This window comes from Narcine bancroftii, chromosome 5 (assembly GCF_036971445.1).
Source record: "Narcine bancroftii isolate sNarBan1 chromosome 5, sNarBan1.hap1, whole genome shotgun sequence".
Lineage (NCBI taxonomy): Eukaryota > Metazoa > Chordata > Chondrichthyes > Torpediniformes > Narcinidae > Narcine > Narcine bancroftii.
In genome coordinates this window covers 143,730,075-143,753,530 of record NC_091473.1, presented here as the reverse complement: position 1 = coordinate 143,753,530, position 23,456 = coordinate 143,730,075, and the positions used below count along the sequence as shown (strand labels likewise).

General features: G+C 40.3%; 1 protein-coding gene across 2 annotated transcripts in view; it reads left to right on the top strand.

Moving 5' to 3' along the window:
- usp33 (ubiquitin specific peptidase 33) overlaps nt 1-20,435 on the top strand; it is a 126,590-nt gene extending 106,155 nt beyond the window's left edge. For both annotated transcript variants that reach the window (XM_069939308.1, XM_069939307.1), the window contains 2 exons: nt 10,993-11,061; nt 18,041-20,435. In XM_069939308.1, the coding sequence (XP_069795409.1) occupies nt 10,993-11,061; nt 18,041-18,195 (224 nt within the window). In that variant the 3' untranslated portion in view covers nt 18,196-20,435. The remainder of the gene's footprint in view (nt 1-10,992; nt 11,062-18,040) is intronic.
- Nucleotides 20,436-23,456: the final 3,021 nt, after the last annotated feature.

The following is a 23,456-nucleotide window of genomic DNA, read 5'->3' as shown; positions in this document are numbered from 1 at the left end:
GCTATCCTCGGTTTCCCCCCTCTCCATAAAAATCTCCTTATTATTTTCTTTAACTCTTTGAAGAATTTTTCTGTCAGTTGTATTGGCAATGCCTGAAATAAGTATAGTATCCTTGGAAAAATGTTCATTTTAATACAGTTTATCCTTCCTATCAGTGTTAGTGGTAGCTCTTTCCAATGCTCTAAATCGTCCTGTAATTTTTTCATTAGTGGATTGTAATTGAGTTTATATAATTGGCCTAGATTTTTGTTTATTTGCACACCTAGGTATCTTATTGCCTGCGTTTGCCATCTGAATGGGGATTCCTCCTTAAATTTTGAGAAATCCGCGTTATTCATAGGCATTGCTTCACTTTTATTTACGTTTATCTTGTATCCCGACACTTCTCCATATTCCTTCAATTTCTTATATAGTTCTTTTATTGATAGTTCTGGTTCTGTTAAGTACACTATCACATCATCCGCAAACAGACTGATTTTATATTCCCTGTCTTTTATTTTTATTCCTTTTATATTATTATCTCTTCTTATCGATTCTGCTAGTGGTTCTATAGCTAGCGCAAACAATAATGGTGATAGTGGGCATCCCTGCCGCGTTGACCTGCTTAAGTTAAATTGCTTTGATACATGTCCATTTACTGTCACTTTCGCTAACGGTCCCTCATATAATGCTTTAATCCAATTAATAAACTTCTCCGGTAAACTGAATTTTTGCAATACTTTGAACAAGTAATTCCATTCTACTCTGTCGAAGGCCTTCTCTGCTTCTAAAGCAGCTGCTACTGCCGGTGCTTTATTTCCTTCTACTGCATGAATTAAGTTAATAAATTTACAAATATTGTCTGTTGTGCGTCTTTTTTTGATAAATCCAGTTTGGTCTAAATTTACCATTTTCGGTACCTGTTCTGCTTCTTCTTTGGCTTGGCTTCGCGGACGAAGATTTATGGAGGGGGTAAAAAAGTCCACGTCAGCTGCAGGCTCGTTTGTGGCTGACCAGTCCGATGCGGGACAGGCAGACACGATTGCAGCGGTTGCAAGGGAAAATTGGTTGGTTGGGGTTGGGTGTTGGGTTTTTCCTCCTTTGCCTTTTGTCAGTGAGGTGGGCTCTGCGGTCTTCTTCAAAGGAGGCTGCTGCCCGCCAAACTGTGAGGCGCCAAGATGCACGGTTTGAGGCGTTATCAGCCCACTGGCGGTGGTCAATGTGGCAGGCACCAAGAGATTTCTTTAGGCAGTCCTTGTACCTTTTCTTTGGTGCACCTCTGTCACGGTGGCCAGTGGAGAGCTCGCCATATAATACGATCTTGGGAAGGCGATGGTCCTCCATTCTGGATCTTCAGCAGCGTGGACTCGATGCTGTCGACCTCTGCCATCTCGAGTACCTCGACGTTAGGGGTGTGAGCGCTCCAATGGATGTTGAGGATGGAGCGGAGACAACGCTGGTGGAAGCGTTCTAGGAGCCGTAGGTGGTGCCGGTAGAGGACCCATGATTCGGAGCCGAACAGGAGTGTGGGTATGACAACGGCTCTGTATACGCTTATCTTTGTGAGGTTTTTCAGTTGGTTGTTTTTCCAGACTCTTTTGTGTAGGCTTCCAAAGGCGCTATTTGCCTTGGCGAGTCTGTTGTCTATCTCATTGTCGATCCTTGCATCTGATGAAATGGTGCAGCCGAGATAGGTAAACTGGTTGACCGTTTTGAGTTTTGTGTGCCCGATGGAGATGTGGGGGGGCTGGTAGTCATGGTGGGGAGCTGGCTGATGGAGGACCTCTGCATGCCAAACTGCATGAGTTTTTCAAGCTTTGTTGGGACCAAGGTAAACTGCCTCAGGATCTTCGTGATGCCACCATCATCACCCTGTACAAAAACAAAGGCGAGAAATCAGACTGCTCAAACTACAGGGGAATCACTTTGCTCTCCATTGCAGGCAAAATCTTCGCTAGGATTCTACTAAATAGAATAATACCTAGTGTCGCTGAGAATATTCTCCCAGAATCACAGTGCGGCTTTCGCGCAAACAGAGGAACCACTGACATGGTCTTTGCCCTCAGACAGCTCCAAGAAAAGTGCAGAGAACAAAACAAAGGACTCTACATCACCTTTGTTGACCTCACCAAAGCCTTCGACACCGTGAGCAGGAAAGGGCTTTGGCAAATACTAGAGCGCATCGGATGTCCCCCAAAGTTCCTCAACATGATTATCCAACTGCACGAAAACCAACAAGGTCGGGTCAGATACAGCAATGAGCTCTCTGAACCCTTCTCCATTAACAATGGCGTGAAGCAAGGCTGTGTTCTCGCACCAACCCTCTTTTCAATCTTCTTCAGCATGATGCTGAACCAAGCCATGAAAGACCCCAACAATGAAGACGCTGTTTACATCCGGTACCGCACGGATGGCAGTCTCTTCAATCTGAGGCGCCTGCAAGCTCACACCAAGACACAAGAGAAACTTGTCCGTGAACTACTCTTTGCAGATGATGCCGCTTTAGTTGCCCATTCAGAGCCAGCTCTTCAGCGCTTGACGTCCTGCTTTGCGGAAACTGCCAAAATGTTTGGCCTGGAAGTCAGCCTGAAGAAACCTGTTCTGCTAATCTGTTTGCTAATAGTTTAGCTATTATCTTATAATCTGTGTTTAGCAGAGATATTGGTCTATATGACGCTGGTGAGAGTGGATCTTTCCCTTGTTTTAGTATCACTGTAATTATTGCTGTTTTACATGAATCTGGTAAGTTTTGTGTCTCATCAATCTGGTTGATTACATCCAGGAGGGGCGGTATTATTAGGTCTTTAAATGTTTTGTAGAATTCTATTGGGAGTCCATCCTCTCCTGGTGTCTTATTATTTGGTAAATTTTTTATTATATCTTGTATTTCTACTGTTCCAAATGGTTCTGTTAATTTATTTTGTTCCTCTATTTGTAGTTTTGGTAGTTCAATTTTAGTCAAAAATTCATCTATTTTCCCTTCTTTCCCTTCGTTTTCGGTTCGGTATAATTGTTCATAGAATTCTCTGAAGTTTTCCTTAATTTCTTTTGGATTATATGTAATTTGTTTGTCTTTTTTCCTTGTTGCCAATACCATTTTCTTAGTTTGCTCTGTCTTAAGCTGCCATGCTAAGATTTTGTGTGTTTTTTCACCTAGTTCATAATATTTCTGTTTTGTCTTCATTATATTCTTCTCCACCTTATATGTTTGTAATGTTTCATATTTTATTTTTTTATCCGCCAATTCTCTTCTTTTGGTTGTATCTTCCTTTATTGCTAATTTTTTTTCTATGTTTATTATTTCCCTTTCCAACTGCTCTGTTTCCTGGTTATAGTCCTTCTTCATCTTGGTTGCATAACTTATTATTTGCCCTCTAATGAATGCTTTCATTGCGTCCCATAGTATAAGCTTATCTTCCACTGATTCCGTATTTACTTCAAAGTACATTTTTAATTGTTTTTCAATAAATTCTCTAAAATCCTGTCTTTTAAGTAGCATGGGGTTTAATCTCCATCTATACATTCTTGGAGGGATGTCCTCTAGCTCTATTGCCAATAACAGGGGTGAGTGGTCCGATAATAGTCTAGCTTTATATTCCGTTTTCCTAACTCTCCCTTGAATGTGGGCTGATAACAGGAATAGGTCTATCCTTGAGTATGTTTTATGTCTAGTCGAGTAGTATGAGTATTCCTTTTCTTTTGGGTTTTGTTTCCTCCATATGTCCACAAGTTTCATTTCTTGCATTGATTTAATTATAAATTTGGTTACTTTGTTCTTCCTGTTAATTTTTTTCCCCGTTTTATCCATATTTGGATCCAAATTCAGCTTGAAATCCCCTCCTATTAGTATGTTCCCTTGCGTATTAGCTACCTTCAAAAAGATATCTTGCATAAACTTTTGATCTTCTTCGTTAGGTGAATATATATTAAGTAGATTCCAAAGCTCTGAATATATCTGACATTTTATCATAACATATCTCCCTGCTGGATCTATTATTTCCTCTTCTATTTTAAATGGCACATTTTTGCTAATTAATATAGCCACTCCTCTTGCTTTTGAATTATACGATGCTGCTGTTACATGTCCTACCCAATCTCTCTTTAATTTCTTGTGCTCCAATTCAGTTAAGTGTGTTTCTTGGACAAATGCTATATCTATTTTTTCCTTTTTCAGTAAATTTAGTAGTTTCTTCCTTTTAATTTGGTTATGTATTCCATTAATATTTAGAGTCATATAGTTCAGCGTAGCCATTTTATATTTTGTTTATCTTCTCTTTCCGTTTTTCCATCATTACCTTTCCTCCTTTTCCATTTCTGTTTTCTTATTTTCAACTCTTTACCAGACAACATTCCTACAACATCCAACATTTTCCTTATTCTCCTATTTCTATCTTCTTTATCCCCAGTCTCCCCTTCCCCTCCTGAGTTGCCCTTTATCCCTTGTCGGACAACCACATCTCCCCTCTCCATTTGGATTTGCGAATTCACTCGCAAGCGTCAACTGATTTTGCAGTGACCGCTCTTTTCCCCCACCCAGCCCCCCCCAGAAAAGATTTCGCTTTTTATATGTCACAAAGGTCACTCTTTTAATTCCCTCCTTATTCTCTCTATTCCATTACCTTCTCTTATTAATTCTTGTCTATACTGTCTATGTTTTCCTCTAATTACAGATACTTTCACATATGCCCATTGTCTCTATTCACTCTTATACCTCTTTACCCGCATACATATCAATCGTGGTCATTTTTACCCTCCTTACCCTTCTTCATCCCTCAGTCTATTTTTGTCTTTACCCACATACATATCAATCGTGATAATTTTTGCTCTCATTACCCGTCTTCATCCCTCAGTCTATTTTTGTAATTGTTCTGCAAATTTTCGTGCTTCTTCTGGATCCGAGAATAGTCTGTTTTGTTGTCCTGGAATAAATATTTTCAATACCGCAGGATGCTTCAGTGTAAATTTATATCCTTTCTTCCATAAAATCGCTTTTGCTGTATTGAACTCTTTTCTCTTCTTTAGGAGTTCAAAGCTTATATCTGGATAAATGAAGATTTTTTGCCCTTTATACTCCAGTGGTTTGTTGCCCTCTCTTACTTTTTCCATTGTCTTCTCCAGTACCTTTTCTCTTGTAGTATATCTTAGGAATTTTACTACAATAGATCTTGGTTTTTGTTGTGGTTGTGGTTTAGGGGCCAATGCTCTATGTGCCCTTTCTATTTCCATTTCTTGCTGTAGTTCTGGACATCCTAGGGCCTTAGGGATCCATTCTTTTATAAACTCCCTCATATTCTTGCCTTCTTCATCTTCCTTAAGGCCCACTATCTTTATGTTATTTCTTCTGTTATAATTCTCCATTATATCTATTTTTTGGGCTAGTAATTCTTGTGTCTCTTTAGTTTTTTTATTAGATTCCTCCAATTTCTTTTTTAAGTCTTCTACCTCCATTTCTGCTGCTACTGCCCGTTCTTCCATCTTGTCCATTTTTTTCCCCATTTCTGTTAAGGTCATATCCATTTTATTTATTTTCTTTTCTGTGTTGTTTCTTCTTCTTCTTAAATCATTGAATTCCTGTGTTTGCCATTCTTTAAATGACTCCATGTATCCTCTAACAAGAGCAAGTATATCCTTTACCTTGCCTTTCCCTTTATCTATTTCACTGTACTCTTCCTCTTCTTCTTCCTCTGGGTTGACCATCTGTTGTTTCTTTGCTGCCCTTTCCTCCTCTTCTTTCTTGTTTCCATTGTCTTCTGTGGTCTCTTCTTGCTGCAGGTGTTCTGCAGCTGTCGTTGCCGGCTGTGGAGATCGACTCCCCAGCTGGTCCCCCCTCCCGTCGGTGTGTTTTTTTGCATGCGCATCGCGCATGCGCGAGGAGTCGCGCATGCGCGGTTGCGCACTTTTACTCGGCTCTGTGAGCCATTGTTGTAGTTCTTTTTCTACCGACCTGAGGTAGTGGGGCCCTCTCTCCACAGCGGGCCTCTTCGGACAGGTAAGGCCTTCACCTTTTTCCTCCGTTGTCTTCTCTTCCTCTCTTCTTTCCGTTGATTTTGATTTTTCTCCTTTTGTCTCCATCTTCTTTCCACCTTTATACTCACTTTTCTTTAACTTGTATTTCTGTGCCTTTGTATTTTCTCTTGTTTTTCCCGACTTTTCTGGAGAGGGCTGGAGTTCACCGTCCGGCCACTACTCCATCACGTGACTCCTCGAAAATATACCATCTTGATTTAATAAATCTTGCAACACATTCAAAGATTCTTTAGGATATGTTAAATATATCAACACATCATCAGCAAACAAATTAATCAAATATTCTTGTTCGCCTATTTTAATGCCTTTAATATCTAAATTTTGCCTAATAGCCTGAGCTAGAGGTTCTATTACTAAAGCAAACAATGCTTGTGAAAGAGGACAACCTTGTCTAGTTGATCGAGATAATGTAAAAGCCAAATAAATCTGTCCATTCGTCATTATTCGTGTTGAAGGATTGATATATAAATCTTTAATCCAAGTAGTAAAAAGCAGTCCAAACTAAAATTTTTCTAAAACCTTAAATAAAAATTTCCACTCAACTCTATCAAAAGCCTTTTCTGCATCTAATGCCACTATCATTGGTTGATTAACCTGTTGTCTAGCAGCATAAATTATAGAAATCAATTTAGTAACGTTAACAACAGAAATTCAACCTTTTATAAATCCAGCTTGATCAACATGTACTAACTTTGGCAAATAATTAGCCAATCTATTAGCCAGTACTTTCGCCACAATCTTATAATCTACATTTAATAATGATATTAGTTGATAAGAGGACACTTTTAATGGATCTCTATCCTTCTTTGGAATAACAGTAATCAATGCCCTCAAACGATTCTGGAAATGAGCCCATCTCAGTTGCCTATTTCAAAACATCCATATAGACCGGAAACAGCAAATCATTAAATTCTTTATAAAATTCTGCTGTAAACCCATCCTATCCCGGAGACTGTCCTCCTGGCATTGATTGCAATGCTTCCTTTAATTCCAATTCTGTAAAAGGACTATCTTTCCCAGTCAATTATGGTAAATTTATATTAGCCAAAAACAAATCAATTTGCTCAGTATTTTGTCTACTTTCAGGTGTATAAAGTTTCTTATAAAATCTAAAAAACTCCTCATTAATTTCTTGTGGTTTGTAAATTTTTCCTAATGGCATTAATTGTTCTTGATGCCTGTTTCATTTTTAATTGCCAACTAAAACCTTATGTTCTCTTTCCCCTAACTCATAATAACGCTGTTTCAATCTTTGGATCATTTTTTTCATATTTATATGATTGCAATATATTATATCTTAATTTTAATTTAGATAAATGGATCTTATTATCTTCAGTAGACTTCTTCTGAAATTCTTTTTCTAACTTTTCAATTTCTTTTTCCAAATTCTGACTTTCAATCAAATATTTTTTAAAATTCTTGCTGTATAACTTAATGATCTGACCTCTCAAATATGCTTTTATAGCATCCCATAAAATAAATTTACTTTGAACTGAATCCTGATTCGTTTGTAAATAAAAAGTAATTTGTTCCCTAATATATTTAATAAACTCAGGTTTTTTTAATGACATCTCATTAAATCACCAATAATAAGTGATAAATATTTCCTACCTTCTCAGTGCCCAAACAAGAGGCCAACAACAACGAATGATCATACAAAATTCTACTTTTATACTCTGCTTGTATAAATCTACCTTGCAATGTTGCTGAAACTAAAAATAAATAAATTCTAGAAAATCAATTATTTCATGCAGAATAAAAAGAATAATCTTTTTCCATAGGATTTGATTTTCTCCATATTTTCACTAAATTTAAATCCTTTATTACCTCAATTATTCTCTTTGCCATTTTAGTTCTCTTCAAAGTCTTTGGAGATTTATCCAACAAAGGATCTAGACAACAATTAAAGTCCCCTCCCACCAAAATATTTCCATTCAATTGGTTCAAATTTATAAAGGTATCTGTAATAAATACTTCATCATCCTCATTTGGCACATAAACATTCATCAAAGTCCAAACTTCCAAAAAATTTTTACAGTTCACCAAAATTCTACCAGCATTAACAAAAAAGGAATCCAAAATAAACGTACTTTTTTTTATTTACCAAAATACTTACTCCTCTAGCCTTAAATTGAAAAGAGATTGGGTTGGACATGTGATTGCTTCATCTTTTAATTCTCAAATTTTCCTTCTCTGTTAAATGAGTTTCTTGCAAAAATGCTATATCCACCTTTAACTTTTTAATATAATCCAATACAGGTTTCAGTTTTATCGGATGATTTAACCCCTTAACATTAAACATCGCAAAATTCAGATTGTTCATTATCATCTATAGAGTGGCATTTAACACAATTTACTCTTACAATAAAAACTGGCTCCCTCTTAACCTAGTAAAAGAAAATCCCCACAAAAAAAACCCTTACGAACTTAAAATAAAAAAGAATATTATATTCCCCTTTTTAAAAAATAACCCCAACAACAACCAAAAACACAAACACAAAAATCCACTTCCTTCCCCCCAAACTGCAAAGCAGTACCACCCTCGTCGACCGGGTGTGGTCGATACCACTAGTGGCAGATGACTTCGAATTCAGTGGGTCATCTACCTCTCCCCGGCCAGACTTTCAAAAAAGAAAAATTTCTTTTTGAAAATTCTTGACTTTAGAAACGTTGATTTGCAGGCTTCTCAGAAAGATCAAAACTCAGCTTATTATCTGGTAAAGAATTAGCAAAAGTTAAGGCATCCTGAACTTTCTCAAAAAGTCGACACTGAGATGGCCCATAAAACACTTTCAACACTGCTGGATATCTAAATGTCAACCTGTAACCCTTCTTCCACAACACCGTCTTAGCTTGATTAAACTTACGCCATTGTATAACCTCCTGACTTAAATCCGCATAAAAGAAAACTCTACCGCCTTGAACCATAATTGGATTTTGATCAACTCGAGCTTTCTGCACAGTGAGACGCAAAATCGTCTCCCGATCCTGATATCTTAAACATCTAAGTAAAACTGCTCTCGGAGATTGTCCTGGAAAAGGTTTTCTTCTTAACGCTCAATGAGCCCTGTCCAATTCCAATCCATCCGGAAGTGCTTCCACCCCTAATATTTCTGGAATCCACTTACGAAAAATTTTGTAGGGTCTTGACCTTCAAAGTCCTCTGGACGTCCAACTATTTTTACATTATCCTTCAACTATGATTTTCCAAAGAGTCAATTTTTTGCATGAACATACACTTCTGCATATCCCAACCAGATACTGATTCTTACACTTGATCCATTCTGTCTTTAATACTTCATTCACTGCAATCAAACACTTATTAAGATCTTCTTTCATAGCTGCAGTTTCTCCAAGCACATCAGATAATTTACCTTTCGCATCAACAAATTGTTCAACGTTATGAAAACCAGTCATAATATTTTCATTCTGTTTTAACTCCTCAAACATTGTAACCACATCAGGTCCAGGTGAAGGATTAGAAGTAGGTGAAACAACAGACTTAAAAGAAGAACCATTTTTGTAGTTCTGGATCTACCTTCCATTGCTTCAGCTGCCATTAATAGCAGCTCTTGATTTTCTTCATCCAAATATTCGATTTGTTCCTCCTCATCATCTTCAGGTATTAGAACATCCTCTTATGGCCGCCCTGCTGCGTGTCTGAACCCCAGTCCATGTCAGGCCGACTTCTTCAGTCCGGCGTGGAGCAGGTCCCCCGCAGCACGGAATTGATCTAGGACCTCGCAAAAACGCGACATCGGGCACATGCTCATTGGGCCCGTTGCATAATACCGAGCGCTCGCTGGCACGTCGGCGCGCGTTGGAGCACTGCCTACGGCGCTGTCCCGCCCGCACCCCTGCGCAGCCCTGCTCAGCTCAACCCCCACCCCAGGCTGCACTAACGATGCTGTGTTCGTGAACATCCTGACTGACGTCGGCACCATCTTTGGCTGGCTGAATCCTCGGAGATGTTGACCTCCTTTCAAGTTCATCCGAAGACATCCTCTGTGGCTTGAGTTCCATGTTTAATCGATCCTGGTGATTCTTCTGTTTGGTCGGCCCAGATATTTCACTTTTTCCCACAACTTTAATAACTAACTTCTTTTGCTTCTGACCTTTTCCTTTCTTAATTTCTTGCAGCCCCAACACTTAATAATACATCTAGTAAACTTTTTAACTTTTAAACAGTCTTTACAATTCAGGCATTAATTAGTCCTGCCAGGGAGAGAAGGTTCTATGCCATCTTGCCACATCCCCCATTCCATTTAATTATGATCAGTGATCTGGATTTTTTTTTAAACACAGTGAACAGTTCAGGACTGATCTGATTTGAAGATCAAATCTGCTTTCCTGCCCCCTCCCTGTAATTGTTCATCTCCTTGGCTATCAAGTACCTATCTATTGCTGCCTGAAAAATATTCAAAAGATTTGCATCCACTATCCAATAACAAGTTGCAAAGACACAAGGATTTGAGAGAAAAGAATCTTACTTCATCGGTCTTAAATTGTTGACCTTATTTTTAGATAGTGACCTCTAGAGCTAGACTTTCCCCTTAAATGGAAATGTTGTCTCTGCTTCCACCTTGTCAAGTTATCTCAGGATCTTGTGTTTCAAATAAATCACCTCTCATTTTTCTAAATGCCATCAGAGACAAGTCTGGTTTTGTCCAACCACTCCTCTGATGTGACAATCTACCCTTTCCAGATATCATTTTGGTAAATTTCTGAACTGCTTCAAGACATTAACGAGCAGTGTAAATTGGCCTAAAAGAAAATGCAGGGACAGATGCAGCTTATCCAATCAATAATTTCAGCATCTGTGTTGAACATGTTCATTGATCCGATGGCCAGAAGTCGGCATTAACCTGAAAAAATGCAGAAACATTTGTTCACAAGAAGACTGCTTTTGCTATTCTACAAAAATGATTGTATAAAACATTATACTGCATATTAACTTGATAACAGTTAATTCCTTTCATGTTTTAGAACATCCTGGACCAATTGATAACATCAAGATAGGAATTAGCAAGAACAACCACCTCTCTTTAAAACAAGGTATGTCCACACTTTCTACTTTCAAGGATGCTTTAATTTGTTAAACTTAATTGGTTTGCTTTTAAAATACTAAGTGCAGATCAAGATTCTACGTGAAGATGCATAATAACATTGACAAGATGCTTCTGAAAAAAACGAGGGGTAAGAAAATAATTTACACGATGAGTGTTTTCTTCTGGAGAGGTGAAGGTGGAGAGAAGAGGCTTCCATTTGTGGGTGTTGTAAATGCACGAGGGGATAAGGAAGAAAGGGGGGGGCAAGATTAGAATGAAATATGTCTGGAGTTGGTGGGAGAAGAAGCTCGTGTCGAGCATCAACGCCATCAGAGAATTGTCAGGCCAAGTGATCGACCCTGTGCTACAAAAGATCCTGGACTAAGGTCATGGTTATATCCGTGATCTGACCTGTAATTTCGGGGCTGTGGTCGGGTATTTGTGGCTGCAGCAGAAGACCTGTGGAGTCGGAAGTCTGTGATGTGATCGTGTGGCTGGAACCAGGGACTGAGAATGAGGCTAGGCTGTGTCCAGGTGCAGCTGGGAACATGGGCAAGAGGTGAGATGAATAGCCGGTGGGGAACAAGTGGACAAGAACTTGTGAACATGTGCATGCATAGCGCTACCTACACATGTGACAATAATAGGGCAAACCCTGGTCTCCAGTCATCCTAGGCCCTCTTGCCTGTAGTTCAATGCCCTGTTCTGTAAATGCTGTATGGCACCTAATAGACAGCAGCTACCTCATGATGAAAGCAATCCTAAAGCACGACAGCAAAGAAACAGGCCCTTCGGCCCTCGAGTCTGTGCTGAACTACTATTCTACCTAGTCCCACTTACCTGCACCCTGACTATAAACTTCCATACCCCTCCAATCCATGTACCTGTCCAAATTCTTCTGAAAAAATTAAAATTGAGGCCACTTCAGCTGGTAGCTCTTTCCATACTCCCACCACTCTCTGTGTGAAGAAGTTTCCCCCTTAATGTTCCCTCTAAAGCTTTCCCTTTTCATCCTTAACCCATGTCCTGTGGTTTGCATCTCACCTCATTTCAGTGGAAAAAGCCTGTCTATTCCCCTCATAATTTTAAACACATCTAATAGGAATAGGAATAAAGTCCTAGCTCTGTAGCTCAGTTCCTGAAGTCCGGGCAACATCCAAGTAAATCCTCTCTGCATTCTTTCAATCTTATTATCTTTCCTGTAGTTTGGTGACAAAAACTGCACATAATGCTCCAAATTTGGCTCATCAATACAATTTTATTCTAACTTCCCAACTCCTATACTCAATACTTTGATTCTTTTTACAACCCTATGGCACCTCAGGTGCCATTTTCAGGGAATTATGTATCTGTATTCCCAGATCCCTCTGTTCTACCGCACTCCTTAGTGCCCTACCATTTATCGTACATGTCCTTTTGTGGTTTGTCCTTGCATTGAATGTAAAAAGAATCTTAAAAAATAAATTAGAAATGCTAAAAGAAGGTACGAGATGGGTACAGCAAGCAGGGTGAAATCTATAAGGTTTCAACAAAGATGTTAATAGCACAAGGGGAGTGAGGGATAAAATTAGTCCTTTAGAGAATCAGAGCAGACAACTGTGTGGAGCTAAAAGAGATGGGGGAGATCTTGAACAATTTATTTTCTTCAGTGTTCCTTAAGGAGAAGGCTATTGAATTGTGCAGGGTAAAGGAAGCAAAGAGGGTCATTATGGAGACGATAGTGATAAGAAAGTGGAAGTACTGGAGCTTTTGAAGTATATAAAGGTGGATAGGTTTCCAGGTCCCGATGGGATTTTCCCCAGGACCGTGAGAGAAGTTAGTGAGGAAATAGCAGAGGCTCTGGCAGTGATTTTTGAAATATCATTAAAGATGGATATTGTGCGGTGGATTGGCGTATTGCTTTGTTTAAAAAGGGTTCGAGGAGCAAGCCGAGCAATTATCGGCCTGTAAATTTGGCGTCTGTGGTAGGTAAATTAATGGAAGGCGATCTTCGAGATTGTGTGTGTGTGTGTGTGTATGTAGATGTATATTTATTTATCTATCTATCTATTTATTTATTTATTTATATAAGTATCTGGAGAGACAAGGTCTGATCAAGAATACCCAACACGGGTTTATGTGTGGAAGGTCATGTTTGACCAATCTTGTTGAATTTTTTGAAGAGGTGATTAGGAATGTTGATGAGGATAGAGCAGTGGATGTTGTCTATATGGACTTCAGTAAGGCCTTCGATAAGGTTCGGCAGGGAAGGTTCAGTCATTAGATATTAATTTTGAGATAGTCAAATCGATTCAACTGCAGCTGGAAGGGGGATGCCAGAGAGTTGTAGTTGTAGGCTGGAGGCCGGTGACAATTGGTGTGCCTCAGGGATCTGTATTGGGACCATTGCTGTTTGTCAATTACATTAATGATCTGGATGATGGGGTGGTAAATTGGATTAGTAAAAATAAGTAAATAGGTGGAATTGTGAATAATGAAGAAGGTTTTCAAAGATAGCAGAGGGATTTGGACGGCTTAGAGGAGTGGACAGAAGGATGGCAGATGGAGTTTAATGCTGATAAGTGTGAGGTGCCTCATTTTGGTAGGAATAATTAAAACAGGACATACTTAGTAAATGGGAGGGCGTTGAGGAATGCAGAGGAGCAGAAAGATCTAGGAATAATGGTCCATCATTCCCTGAAGGTAGGAGCACATGTAGATAGGGTGGTAAAGAAGGCTTTTAGTATATGCTGGCCTTTATAAATCAAAGAATAGAATACAGGAGTTGGGAAGTGATGTTCAAGGCATTGGTGAGGCCAAATTTGGAATACTGTGTGCTGTTCTGGTCACCAAATTATGGAAAGGACATCAACAAGGTAGAGAAGGTGCAGAGAAGATTTACGAAAATGTTACCTGGGTTTCAGAATCTAGATTGTAAAGAAAGATTGAGCAAATTAGGTCTTTGGAGTGTGGAAGGTTGAGAGGGGATTTGATTAAGATTATGAGGGGGATAGATCGAGTTGATGTGGATAGGCTTTTTTCATTGAGAGTAGGAGAGATTGAAACAAGAGGACATGAGTTAAGGGCAAAACTTTAGAAGAAACATGAGGGGCAACTTCTTCCCTCAGAGAGTGGTGGCTGTGTGGAATGAGCTTCCGGGAGAAGTAGTGGCAGCAGGGTCCATTTTGTCATTTAAGGAAAAATTGAAAAGGTATATGGATGGGAGGAGAGTGGAGGGCTATGGGCAGGGTGCAGGTAGGTGGGACTAGAGGAGAGGACTTCAGTGCGGACTAGAAGGTCCGAGATGGCCTGTTTCTGTGCTGTAATTGTTATGGTTAAAATGCAACACTCACTCTTGTCTGCATTAAATTCCTTCTGCCATTTTTCCAGCTGGTCCTGATCCCTCTGCAAGCTTTGAAAGCCTTTCTCGCTGTACACACGTCTCCAATCTTTGTGTCATCTCCAAATTTGCTGATCCAATTTACCACATTATCATCAGTGGTCCTCACATCGACCCCTGAGACACATCACTATGGTCAATTTAGGACCTAGCCTGTCAGTATTCCCACTGATAATCCGAACAGTGTCTGACCTGAACTTGCTTGTGCAGTCATAACAAAGGGATATGGAAGTTTGTCAATGACACTATCTCACTAACTGAGTTACTATGTACTGAAGGTGGCCAGTATGAAGAAGGAGGCAGTGGGATTGAGGCCTTCAGTACAATCAGTCAACTACGTTGGCCAAGTAATGTTGGCCACCACCTGTGAATGAGTTTCTACATTGGCTTCTCCAGCCACCTCAAAACCCACAAAACTGGTATGGAAATAAATCATCCTTTATTCCAAGGGACTTCTGAGGAGGGAGATTCTTCACTAATTAGGAAAGTGATTGTTGCGACAGGCCCTGCATATGTATTTTTTAAAATTTTGGAGGCACTAGTGGGATTTAAAGTTATTTATTAATATCTCGTACAGTGTTAACAGCATTGTGCTAACCGGTAAGCCCTAATCTCATGTTTGGTTTCCCCAACGTGTTTACAACCCATGTACCTTGACGAAGGGCTCAAACCCTAAACGTAGGTTATGTTATTTTTCTTTGCTCTATAAAGTACAGTTTGACCTGCTGAGTTTCTCCAGTGTTGTGTTTTTTACAGCCCATGTAGTCACGCTATTAACATTGCAGATACAAGGGATTGGAGGTGCTGTGATCTGGAGCAGCCATTCTCAACGGGAGTGGTACAGTCCTCTTGGAGGCCGTAGCACATTTAAAAGGGGTGGGCCAAGGATTGAAATCATAAAATAATTTTTGTTTTTTATGTAGTCGGTAGGAGAAAAGTATGGAAGAAACCAACTAAGAGGGGAGGGATAAGGGTGAGGCATGGGATGGCAGGTAATAGAAGGAAACAAGTGAGAAGGGAGATGATGGGCAGATGGATGGAGTCGGAGACAGTGGCTGATGGGTGAAAGGTCGAGACGCAAGGAGAAAGAGAATGAATGGAGTTAAAGAGGAAAGTCTGCGGATGCTGGGATGTAATGGAACACAAGTGCTGGAGAAACTCAGCAAGTCACACTTTTGGGCCTGAACCCTTCATCAAGGTATCAAATGGAGTCACATGGGGGGAGGGGAGAGCGGATTTAGAGACAAAGGCTGAGAGGTTTAAGCGGAAACAAACAAGGCTGCAGATGCTGGAATCTGATCAGGAAGGATTGGAGCTTGGAACCTTGTACATACATAGTAAATAAGTGTTCAGATTTGATATGCAATCTGCAGACTTGATTCAGCTGGCTTTGTGCCAGACTATTTTAATAAAACAAATCAAGTCTTGTTGCTATAACAGAGTCAAAGTGAAACACAAAAGTCTGCAGATGCTGTGATGGAAGTAAAAACACACAGAAATGCTGGAGGAAGTCAGCTGGTCTTCTCAGCGTCAAAGGAGACAAAGATGTATTGCCAACGTTTTGAGCCTGAGCCCTTCTTCAAGGAATAAGCCAGAAGCAGGAAATCTCAAAGTCTCAGATTTCAGACATGGCTGGCTGGGGGAGGAATCCAGACCAACAAAAAGTTAGGATTAGGGAATGGTAAAAAAATGATTATGTTTGTGAGAAAGGAGACGGAATGGAGAGACAGAGATGGGGAAGAAGAAGTCTGTGGGGTAACAAAAGACAGAGGTCAATATTAATGCCATCCATTTGGAAGATGTGTTCTTTCTCCCAATTGCAGATGGTCTCAGTCTGGCATTGCATGAGACCATGGACAGACTTGTTAGCAAGGGAATGAGATGGGGAATTGTAATGGATGGCCACTAGGAGATCCACACTATTGTGGTAGACTGAGCCAAGAGGTTCAAAAAAACAATCTCCCACTCTGTATTCCAGTCTCTCCGATGTAGAGGAGACCACAATGGGAGCACCGGATGCAGTAGATAACCCCTGCAGATTCACTTGGAAGGATTGTTTGGGGCTCTAAATGGTGGTGAGGGAGGAGGTGTGGTCACAAGTAGAGCATCTCCTGCGATCACAGGGTTAGGTCCTAAGGGGATGATTCATAAAGAGGGAGGAACGGACAAGGGAGTCACGGAGGGAGCAGTCCTTGTGGAAGGCAGTGAGGAGAATATGTGACTAGTGGTGGGATCATGTAGTAGATGGGGGAAATGGTGGGAGGATGTGGAGGCTGGTGGGGTGGTAGGTGAGGACGAAGAATCCTGTCCTTGTTGCGCATGGGGATGGAGGGGGCCAGGGCAGATGTGCGGGTATTGGAGGATATGCAGGTGAGTGCCGAGTTGATGGTGGTAGAGGGCAAGCCACGTTGTTTGAAGAAGGAGGACATCCCTGATGATATGACATGAAAGTCCTCATCCTGGGTGCAGATATATCAGAGATGGGGGAATTAAGAGAATGGAATGGAATTCTTACGGGGGAAGAGTGGAAAAAGGTGTACTGGTAATCGAGATAGCTGTGGGAGTTGGTGGGTTTATAGAAATGTTTGTTGGGAATTTGTCTCTCATGATGGAGACAGAGAGACTAAGGAAAGGGGGAGTGTTGCTAGAGATGGACCAAGTGAATTTGAGGTTAGGGTGGAATTTGGCAGCAAAATGGATGAAAACCATGAGATCACCATGTGTACATGAGGCAGTGTTAAAGTAGTCGTCAATATAGCGGAGGAAGAATTGAGGGACCTTGCATGTGTAGATTTGCAGTTGGATTGCTTCATGGAGCCAACAAAAAGGCAGGCATAGCTGGGGTCCATGCAGGTACCCATTGCTACCCCTTTAACCTGGAGAAAATGAGTTAAGTCAAAGGAGAATTTATTCAGGGTGAGGACGTTTTGCCATCTGGAGGTGGGTAGTGGTGGAGGGGAACTGGTTGGTTCTATTGTCCCAGAAAGAAACAAAGGCTTTAAGACCTTTCCTATGGTAGATGGAGGTATATAGGGATCCATGGTAAACATGAGATGATCGAGTTCAGGGAACTGGAAGTTGTTGAAATGATCAAGGGTGTGTGAAGTGTCTAGGTTGTAAGTGGAGAGAGACTGGACAGGAAGGACAAAGCAGAGTTGAGTTAAGCAGAGACCGATTTGGTGGGGCAGGAGCCATGCAGACACGATGGGTCTGACGGGACAATTGGGTTTGTGAATCTTGGGTAGGAGGTAGATAAGGGCAGTACGGGGTTGGGAAACAATAAGGTTGGAGGCTGTGCCAGGGAAGTGACACTTCTGGCTTATTCCTTGAAGGGATCAGGCCCAAAACATCAGCAATATATCTTTGTCTTCTGTAGACGCTGAAAAGACTGGCGGAGTTCCTCCAGCATTTTGGTACGTTTGAACAGTCAAAGAACTTGGTTAAATGCAAAGTTATCAAAAAAAAAATGCTCGTTAGCAAATCTAAAAACATTCAGAACTTTTTCATAGGAGATTGTGATATTACCTGTTAGAATTCTGCAAGATCAAGGATCCCATGAGCCTGTTTTTTGGTATTCATTATTGAATTCTGTAATTTCCTAATCCAGGAGCAGATTCTGGCCAAATTTCAGAGGAGATATGGAACTTCCTGCACTCCATCTACGGAGGGGGCCCAGAAATTGCTGTGCGGCAGAGTGTCATTCATCTGAATGTGTCGTGTGGGGAAGAGAAGAATGAGGTTGAAATCCATCCGGTCCAATAATGGTTAAAGCAGATGTTTGAAGAACTGAAACAAAGATGAATTTTAAGCATTCCAGGATGTGAGATATTTTCTGAATAGGAATGTTGCAGTGGTATTAACACTATGTGTCTAGGAACAATCACAAACCAATCCCTGTTTTGTAAAGTAGTTTGATCTGGGGGTTTCTGGTTTGCCTGTACTGAGAGATGGTTGTGTTTACTGGGTGGTGTCTGATGTAGATTTGGTCTGTGAAAGACCCTCGCACTGAAGGTGTCTGAGGATGAAACAAGTTGCTTATATTAAGTCGACTCAGGAAAGCACTGATTTTATTTGTTTCTTTGCACTGCACTCTGGATGAAAAATTGAAAATTGCAAATGCCTTGTCCTTGCTACTGTAAGCAGCTGAAGGAATATTCTTGAGATGTCACTAAAATTATAACTGAGTCTAAGTGTAATATGTAGATCGAGTTAACTCTATGTGCACATTTATGGAAATTATAACATCTTGCAAAAAAGAAGCCCCAATTTTTTTCATCTTGCTGGTCCTTCAAATAAAACCATTTAATTTATTGTTTCTGCCTTTTCCCAAAGCCCATTATCTCTTTCTGTCTTTCTTGGTCTGTCTTCTCTCTAGCGAATTTCTTGTTTTCCAATTTGCAAACTTGTGGTAGCTGTTCATTATTTATATCCTTTTCATTGGTCATAATGGTGAAATTGCATTGACTACTGTGGTTGGCTGTAGAAATACTAACTTCTAATACCACTCTCTTGTCCTCACTTTTATCTGATGAGGCAGTCAAAACCCCCTTCTCCTAAGAGGAGTGAGTGAATACCTATAAGGTGCTCTATTGTTTCAGATGCTATCAATGTACAGTAAAATCCCTGTTATCTAGAATTCAAGCAACCGCCAAAACTAAATCAAGGAAAATACATAGGTTAAAAAATACAGACATTTAAAATTGGTGTGCCCTCCGCAACGCATAATCTCAAGCAACCGGAAAATACACTTAACTGGCATCTACTAATCCCCATAGGTGCCGGATACCAGGGGTTTTACTGTACTCTGGAATGCTCAGCAAAAGATCAATTTTATGCCAGAAAATGCTCTCAGCAGTGCATTCTGTCTTCTCCAGCTGCACAGCTATAAATTTAACTCCCCTGGTCTAAAATCCCATAATCCTGACCCAATGAATTCCACCAGAACTAAATTGTGTTTGTCTATAATCTGTTCAAGACTGAATGATTTTTAAAAATATATATATTTTGCTGTAAGTTGCATAAGAGATTATTGTTTTTCTTAGCTTCTAGCTACGTATTATTGTTGAAATTTTCCCACACCAACTTTGTGCATATTGTATTGAAAGATTATAAAATGTGCATTCTGCCTTCAGTGAAAACTGTGGACCTGAATGTCCCAAAATGGCAGTCAGGGAAAAAGCAGCTGGTCCAAGCAAAGAAATCTTCTCTATGAGGTCTAGGCCTCATAGGAACATAGGAAGGAGGAACAGGAGTAGGCCAAAAATGGCCCATCGAGCCTGCTCCGCCATTCAATATGATCATGGATGATCTAATTTATGACCTAACTCCACCTACCTGCCTTCTCCCCATATCCCCTAATTCCTCTATCATGTAAAAATTTATCTAACCGAATTTTAAATATCTTTAATGAGGCAGCCTCAACCACTTCCCTGGTTAGAGAATTACAAACATTCACTACTCTCTGGGAAAAACTATTTTTCCTCATCTCTGTCCTAAATCTACTCCCCCGAATCTTGAGACTGTGTCCTCTCGTTTTAGTTTCCCCGGCTCACAATTATGATTCTTGTGTAATTTCTCAGGAGTATTCCACTAAAAATGCAGGTGATTCTTCTCTTGGCAAAACTTATAGCTGATGCAAAAATGATCCTTAAGCACGTTAATCAACCTTGAGTTGATTATTCAAATTCCAGTCTCATTAGCATGTGCCTCAAAGGAATGTTGAAACAACGTGTTAGTGGGAATGCAACTCTTTTGTTTCCTCAACAAGTTTATCCCTTGAGCGTCTTTGTATTAATTTATTTTATAAATGCGCGTATAGATCTCAACAGCAGCTGTGACTAATTTAAGTTTAACTTGCACTTTGTAGAAATCATGCCTATCTCACTGCATTTTTTAAAAGAGTAATTATTTGTAAGGAATATGTGAGTATTTTGATGAATTTAATTGTCCATTAGTGGAATCAGTCTCCATCAGTGTTGAGAATAAAGCACTTCTCCCTCTCACCTGTGCATGTTGTTTGAATTTCGGATCATAAATGTGAATGAGTATGGAATGCGTAAGTAGAGGTCGTTCTCTACGCCTTTCAATTCTCTTCAGTAATATTCAATAAAATAAGTGACATGAGTTTTGTAACAGATTTATTCCCCCTTATTTAATGCTCGATAAATTCCAAATTATAAGCTTGCTGCTTTGATGTTCTGACTTTCTTGTGGGGTGGTAGTTAGATGCTAGTGACTAAGTTTAAATTTAATTTTTTTAAAATTTAGGTGTATAATATGGCAACAAGTCCTTTTGGCCTACAAGTTCGTACTGCTCCATTACACCCAATTGACCTACAGCCCCCGAACATTTTGAAGGGTGGGAGCAAACTGCAGTACCTGGAGGAAACGCACGCAGACATGGGGAGAATGTACAAACTCCTTACAGACAGTACGGGATACGAACTCCAGACCCAATTGCTGAAGCTGTAACAGCGTTTTGCTCACCGCTCTACTAACGGTGCTGCCCTTGTGCAGGAAGGTTGTGGAGAATCTCTGAGTTGGGGGTGTATAGTGGAGCACAAGATGTTGCTTTCTCACTGCTTCAGAGATGTGTTCAACTTCTTCCACCACCTCCAACAGTGTGCTGATCATATTGACCTCCCTGTCACGATGTGGGTCTCCTGCAGACTCCCACAACACAAAGGTACGTTGTTTGGTTAATACGATAAATTTTCCCCCAAGTGGGTGACCGGAAAATCAGGGGGCATGATGAGATTAGATGACAACGGAAACAAGTAAAGGAAGAGATTTGGATTGGGATTACTCTGAGAGCTGGCAGAAATTTGATGGCTGGCATGGCCTCTAATGTAGGGAACTACAGGAAATGCATCCACATGGATCTTTGATAGAAGCATTCTGAGAAATTGGCTGGTAAAGACCCTGAGATTTGCAGGGTCTGAAAATGGAAGGTGTAGTCAGCCTACAAAGGCTTTCTTAAACCACACATGCAGAATTGCATTCTGGTTGTCAGCCTTGTCCAAGAATACAGAGACCTGAGACCAGATGCAGAGGGACTTCAGCGCAGTTAAAGGGAAAAGTTCTTGCTGTTCTCCTTGGAAAATACAAGCTTGAAAGAATATTTAACACATACACAAGGTCATGACAGCTTTAGATGGGTCTCAGGTTTTTCTTAACATGGTAAGCTTTAAGTGCTCGTAACTGCCAGAGGATGTGGAAGCAGATACAGGAGCAAAGTTTACAAGCCATTTAGACAGACACACAAGCAGACAGGGAATGGAGGGATAGGACCAAGCAGAGGGATTAGTTTAAATTGACATCATAGTTGGCACAGACAAGTTGGGCCTAAAGACCTGTTCCAAATTGTTCCATGTTCAATGAATAGAGAGAAGAGGTCCTGATTAGAGTTGAATAGAGAGAAGAGGTCCTGATTAGAGTTGAATAGAGAGAAGAGGTCCTGATTAGAGTTGAATAGAGAGAAGAGGTCCTGATTAGAGTTGAATAGAGAGAAGTGGTCCTGATTAGAGTTGAATAGAGAGAAGACGTCCTGATTAGAGTTGAATAGAGAGAAGAGGTCCTGATTCGAGTTGAATAGAGAGGAGGTCCTGATCAGAGTTGAATAGAGAGGAGGTCCTGATTAGAGTTGAATAGAGAAAAGAGGTCCTGATTCGAGTTGAATAGAGAGAAGAGGTCCTGATTAGAGTTGAATAGAGAGAAGAGGTCCTGATTAGAGTTGAATAGACAGAAGAGGTCCTGATTAGAGTTGAATAGAGAGAAGAGGCCCTGAATAGAGTTGAATAGAGAGAAGAGGTCCTGATTAGAGTTGAATAGAGAGAAGAGGTCCTGATTAGAGTTGAATAGAGAGAAGAGGTCCTGATTAGAGTTGAATAGAGAGAAGAGGTCCTGATTAGAGTTGAATAGAGATAAGAGGTCCTGATTAGAGTTGAATAGAGAGAAGAGGTCCTGATTAGAGTTGAATAGAGAAAAGAGGTCCTGATTCGAGTTGAATAGAGAGAAGAGGTCCTGATTAGAGTTGAATAGAGAGAAGAGGTCCTGATTAGAGTTGAATAGAGAGGAGGTCCTGATTAGAGTTGAATAGAGAAAAGAGGTCCTGATTAGAGTTGAATAGAGAAAAGAGGTCCTGATTAGAGTTGAATAGAGAGAAGAGGTCCTGATTCGAGTTGAATTGAGAGAAGAGGTCCTGATTAGAGTTGAATAGAGAGGAGGTCCTGATTAGAGTTGAATAGAGAGAAGAGGTCCTGATTAGAGTTGAATAGAGAGAAGAGGTCCTGATTAGAGTTGAATAGAGAGAAGAGGTCCTGATTAGAGTTGAATAGAGAGGTCCTGATTAGAGTTGAATAGAGAGGTCCTGATTAGAGTTGAGTAGAGAGGAGGTCCTGATTAGAGTTGAATAGAGAGGAGGTCCTGATTAGAGTTGAATAGAGAGAAGAGGTCCTGATTAGAGTTGAATAGAGAGAAGAGGTCCTGATTAGAGTTGAATAGAGAGGTCCTGATTAGAGTTGAATAGAGAGGTCCTGATTAGAGTTGAGTAGAGAGGAGGTCCTGATTAGAGTTGAATAGAGAGGAGGTCCTGATTCGAGTTGAATAGAGAGGAGGTCCTGATTCGAGTTGAATAGAGAGGAGGTCCTGATTCGAGTTGAATAGAGAGAAGAGGTCCTGATTAGAGTTGAATAGGGAGAAGAGGTCCTGATTAGAGTTGAATAGAGAGAAGAGGTCCTGATTAGAGTTGAATAGAGAGAAGAGGTCATGATTAGAGTTGAATAGAGAGAAGAGGTCCTGATTAGAGTTGAATAGAGAGAAGAGGTCCTGATTAGAGTTGAATAGAGAGAAGAGGTCCTGATTAGAGTTGAATAGAGAGAAGAGGTCCTGATTAGAGTTGAATAGAGAGAAGAGGTCCTGATTAGAGTTGAATAGAGAGAAGAGGTTCTGATTAGAGTTGAATAGAGAGATGTGGTCCTGATTAGAGTTGAATATAGAGGAGGTCCTGATTAGAGTTGAATAGAG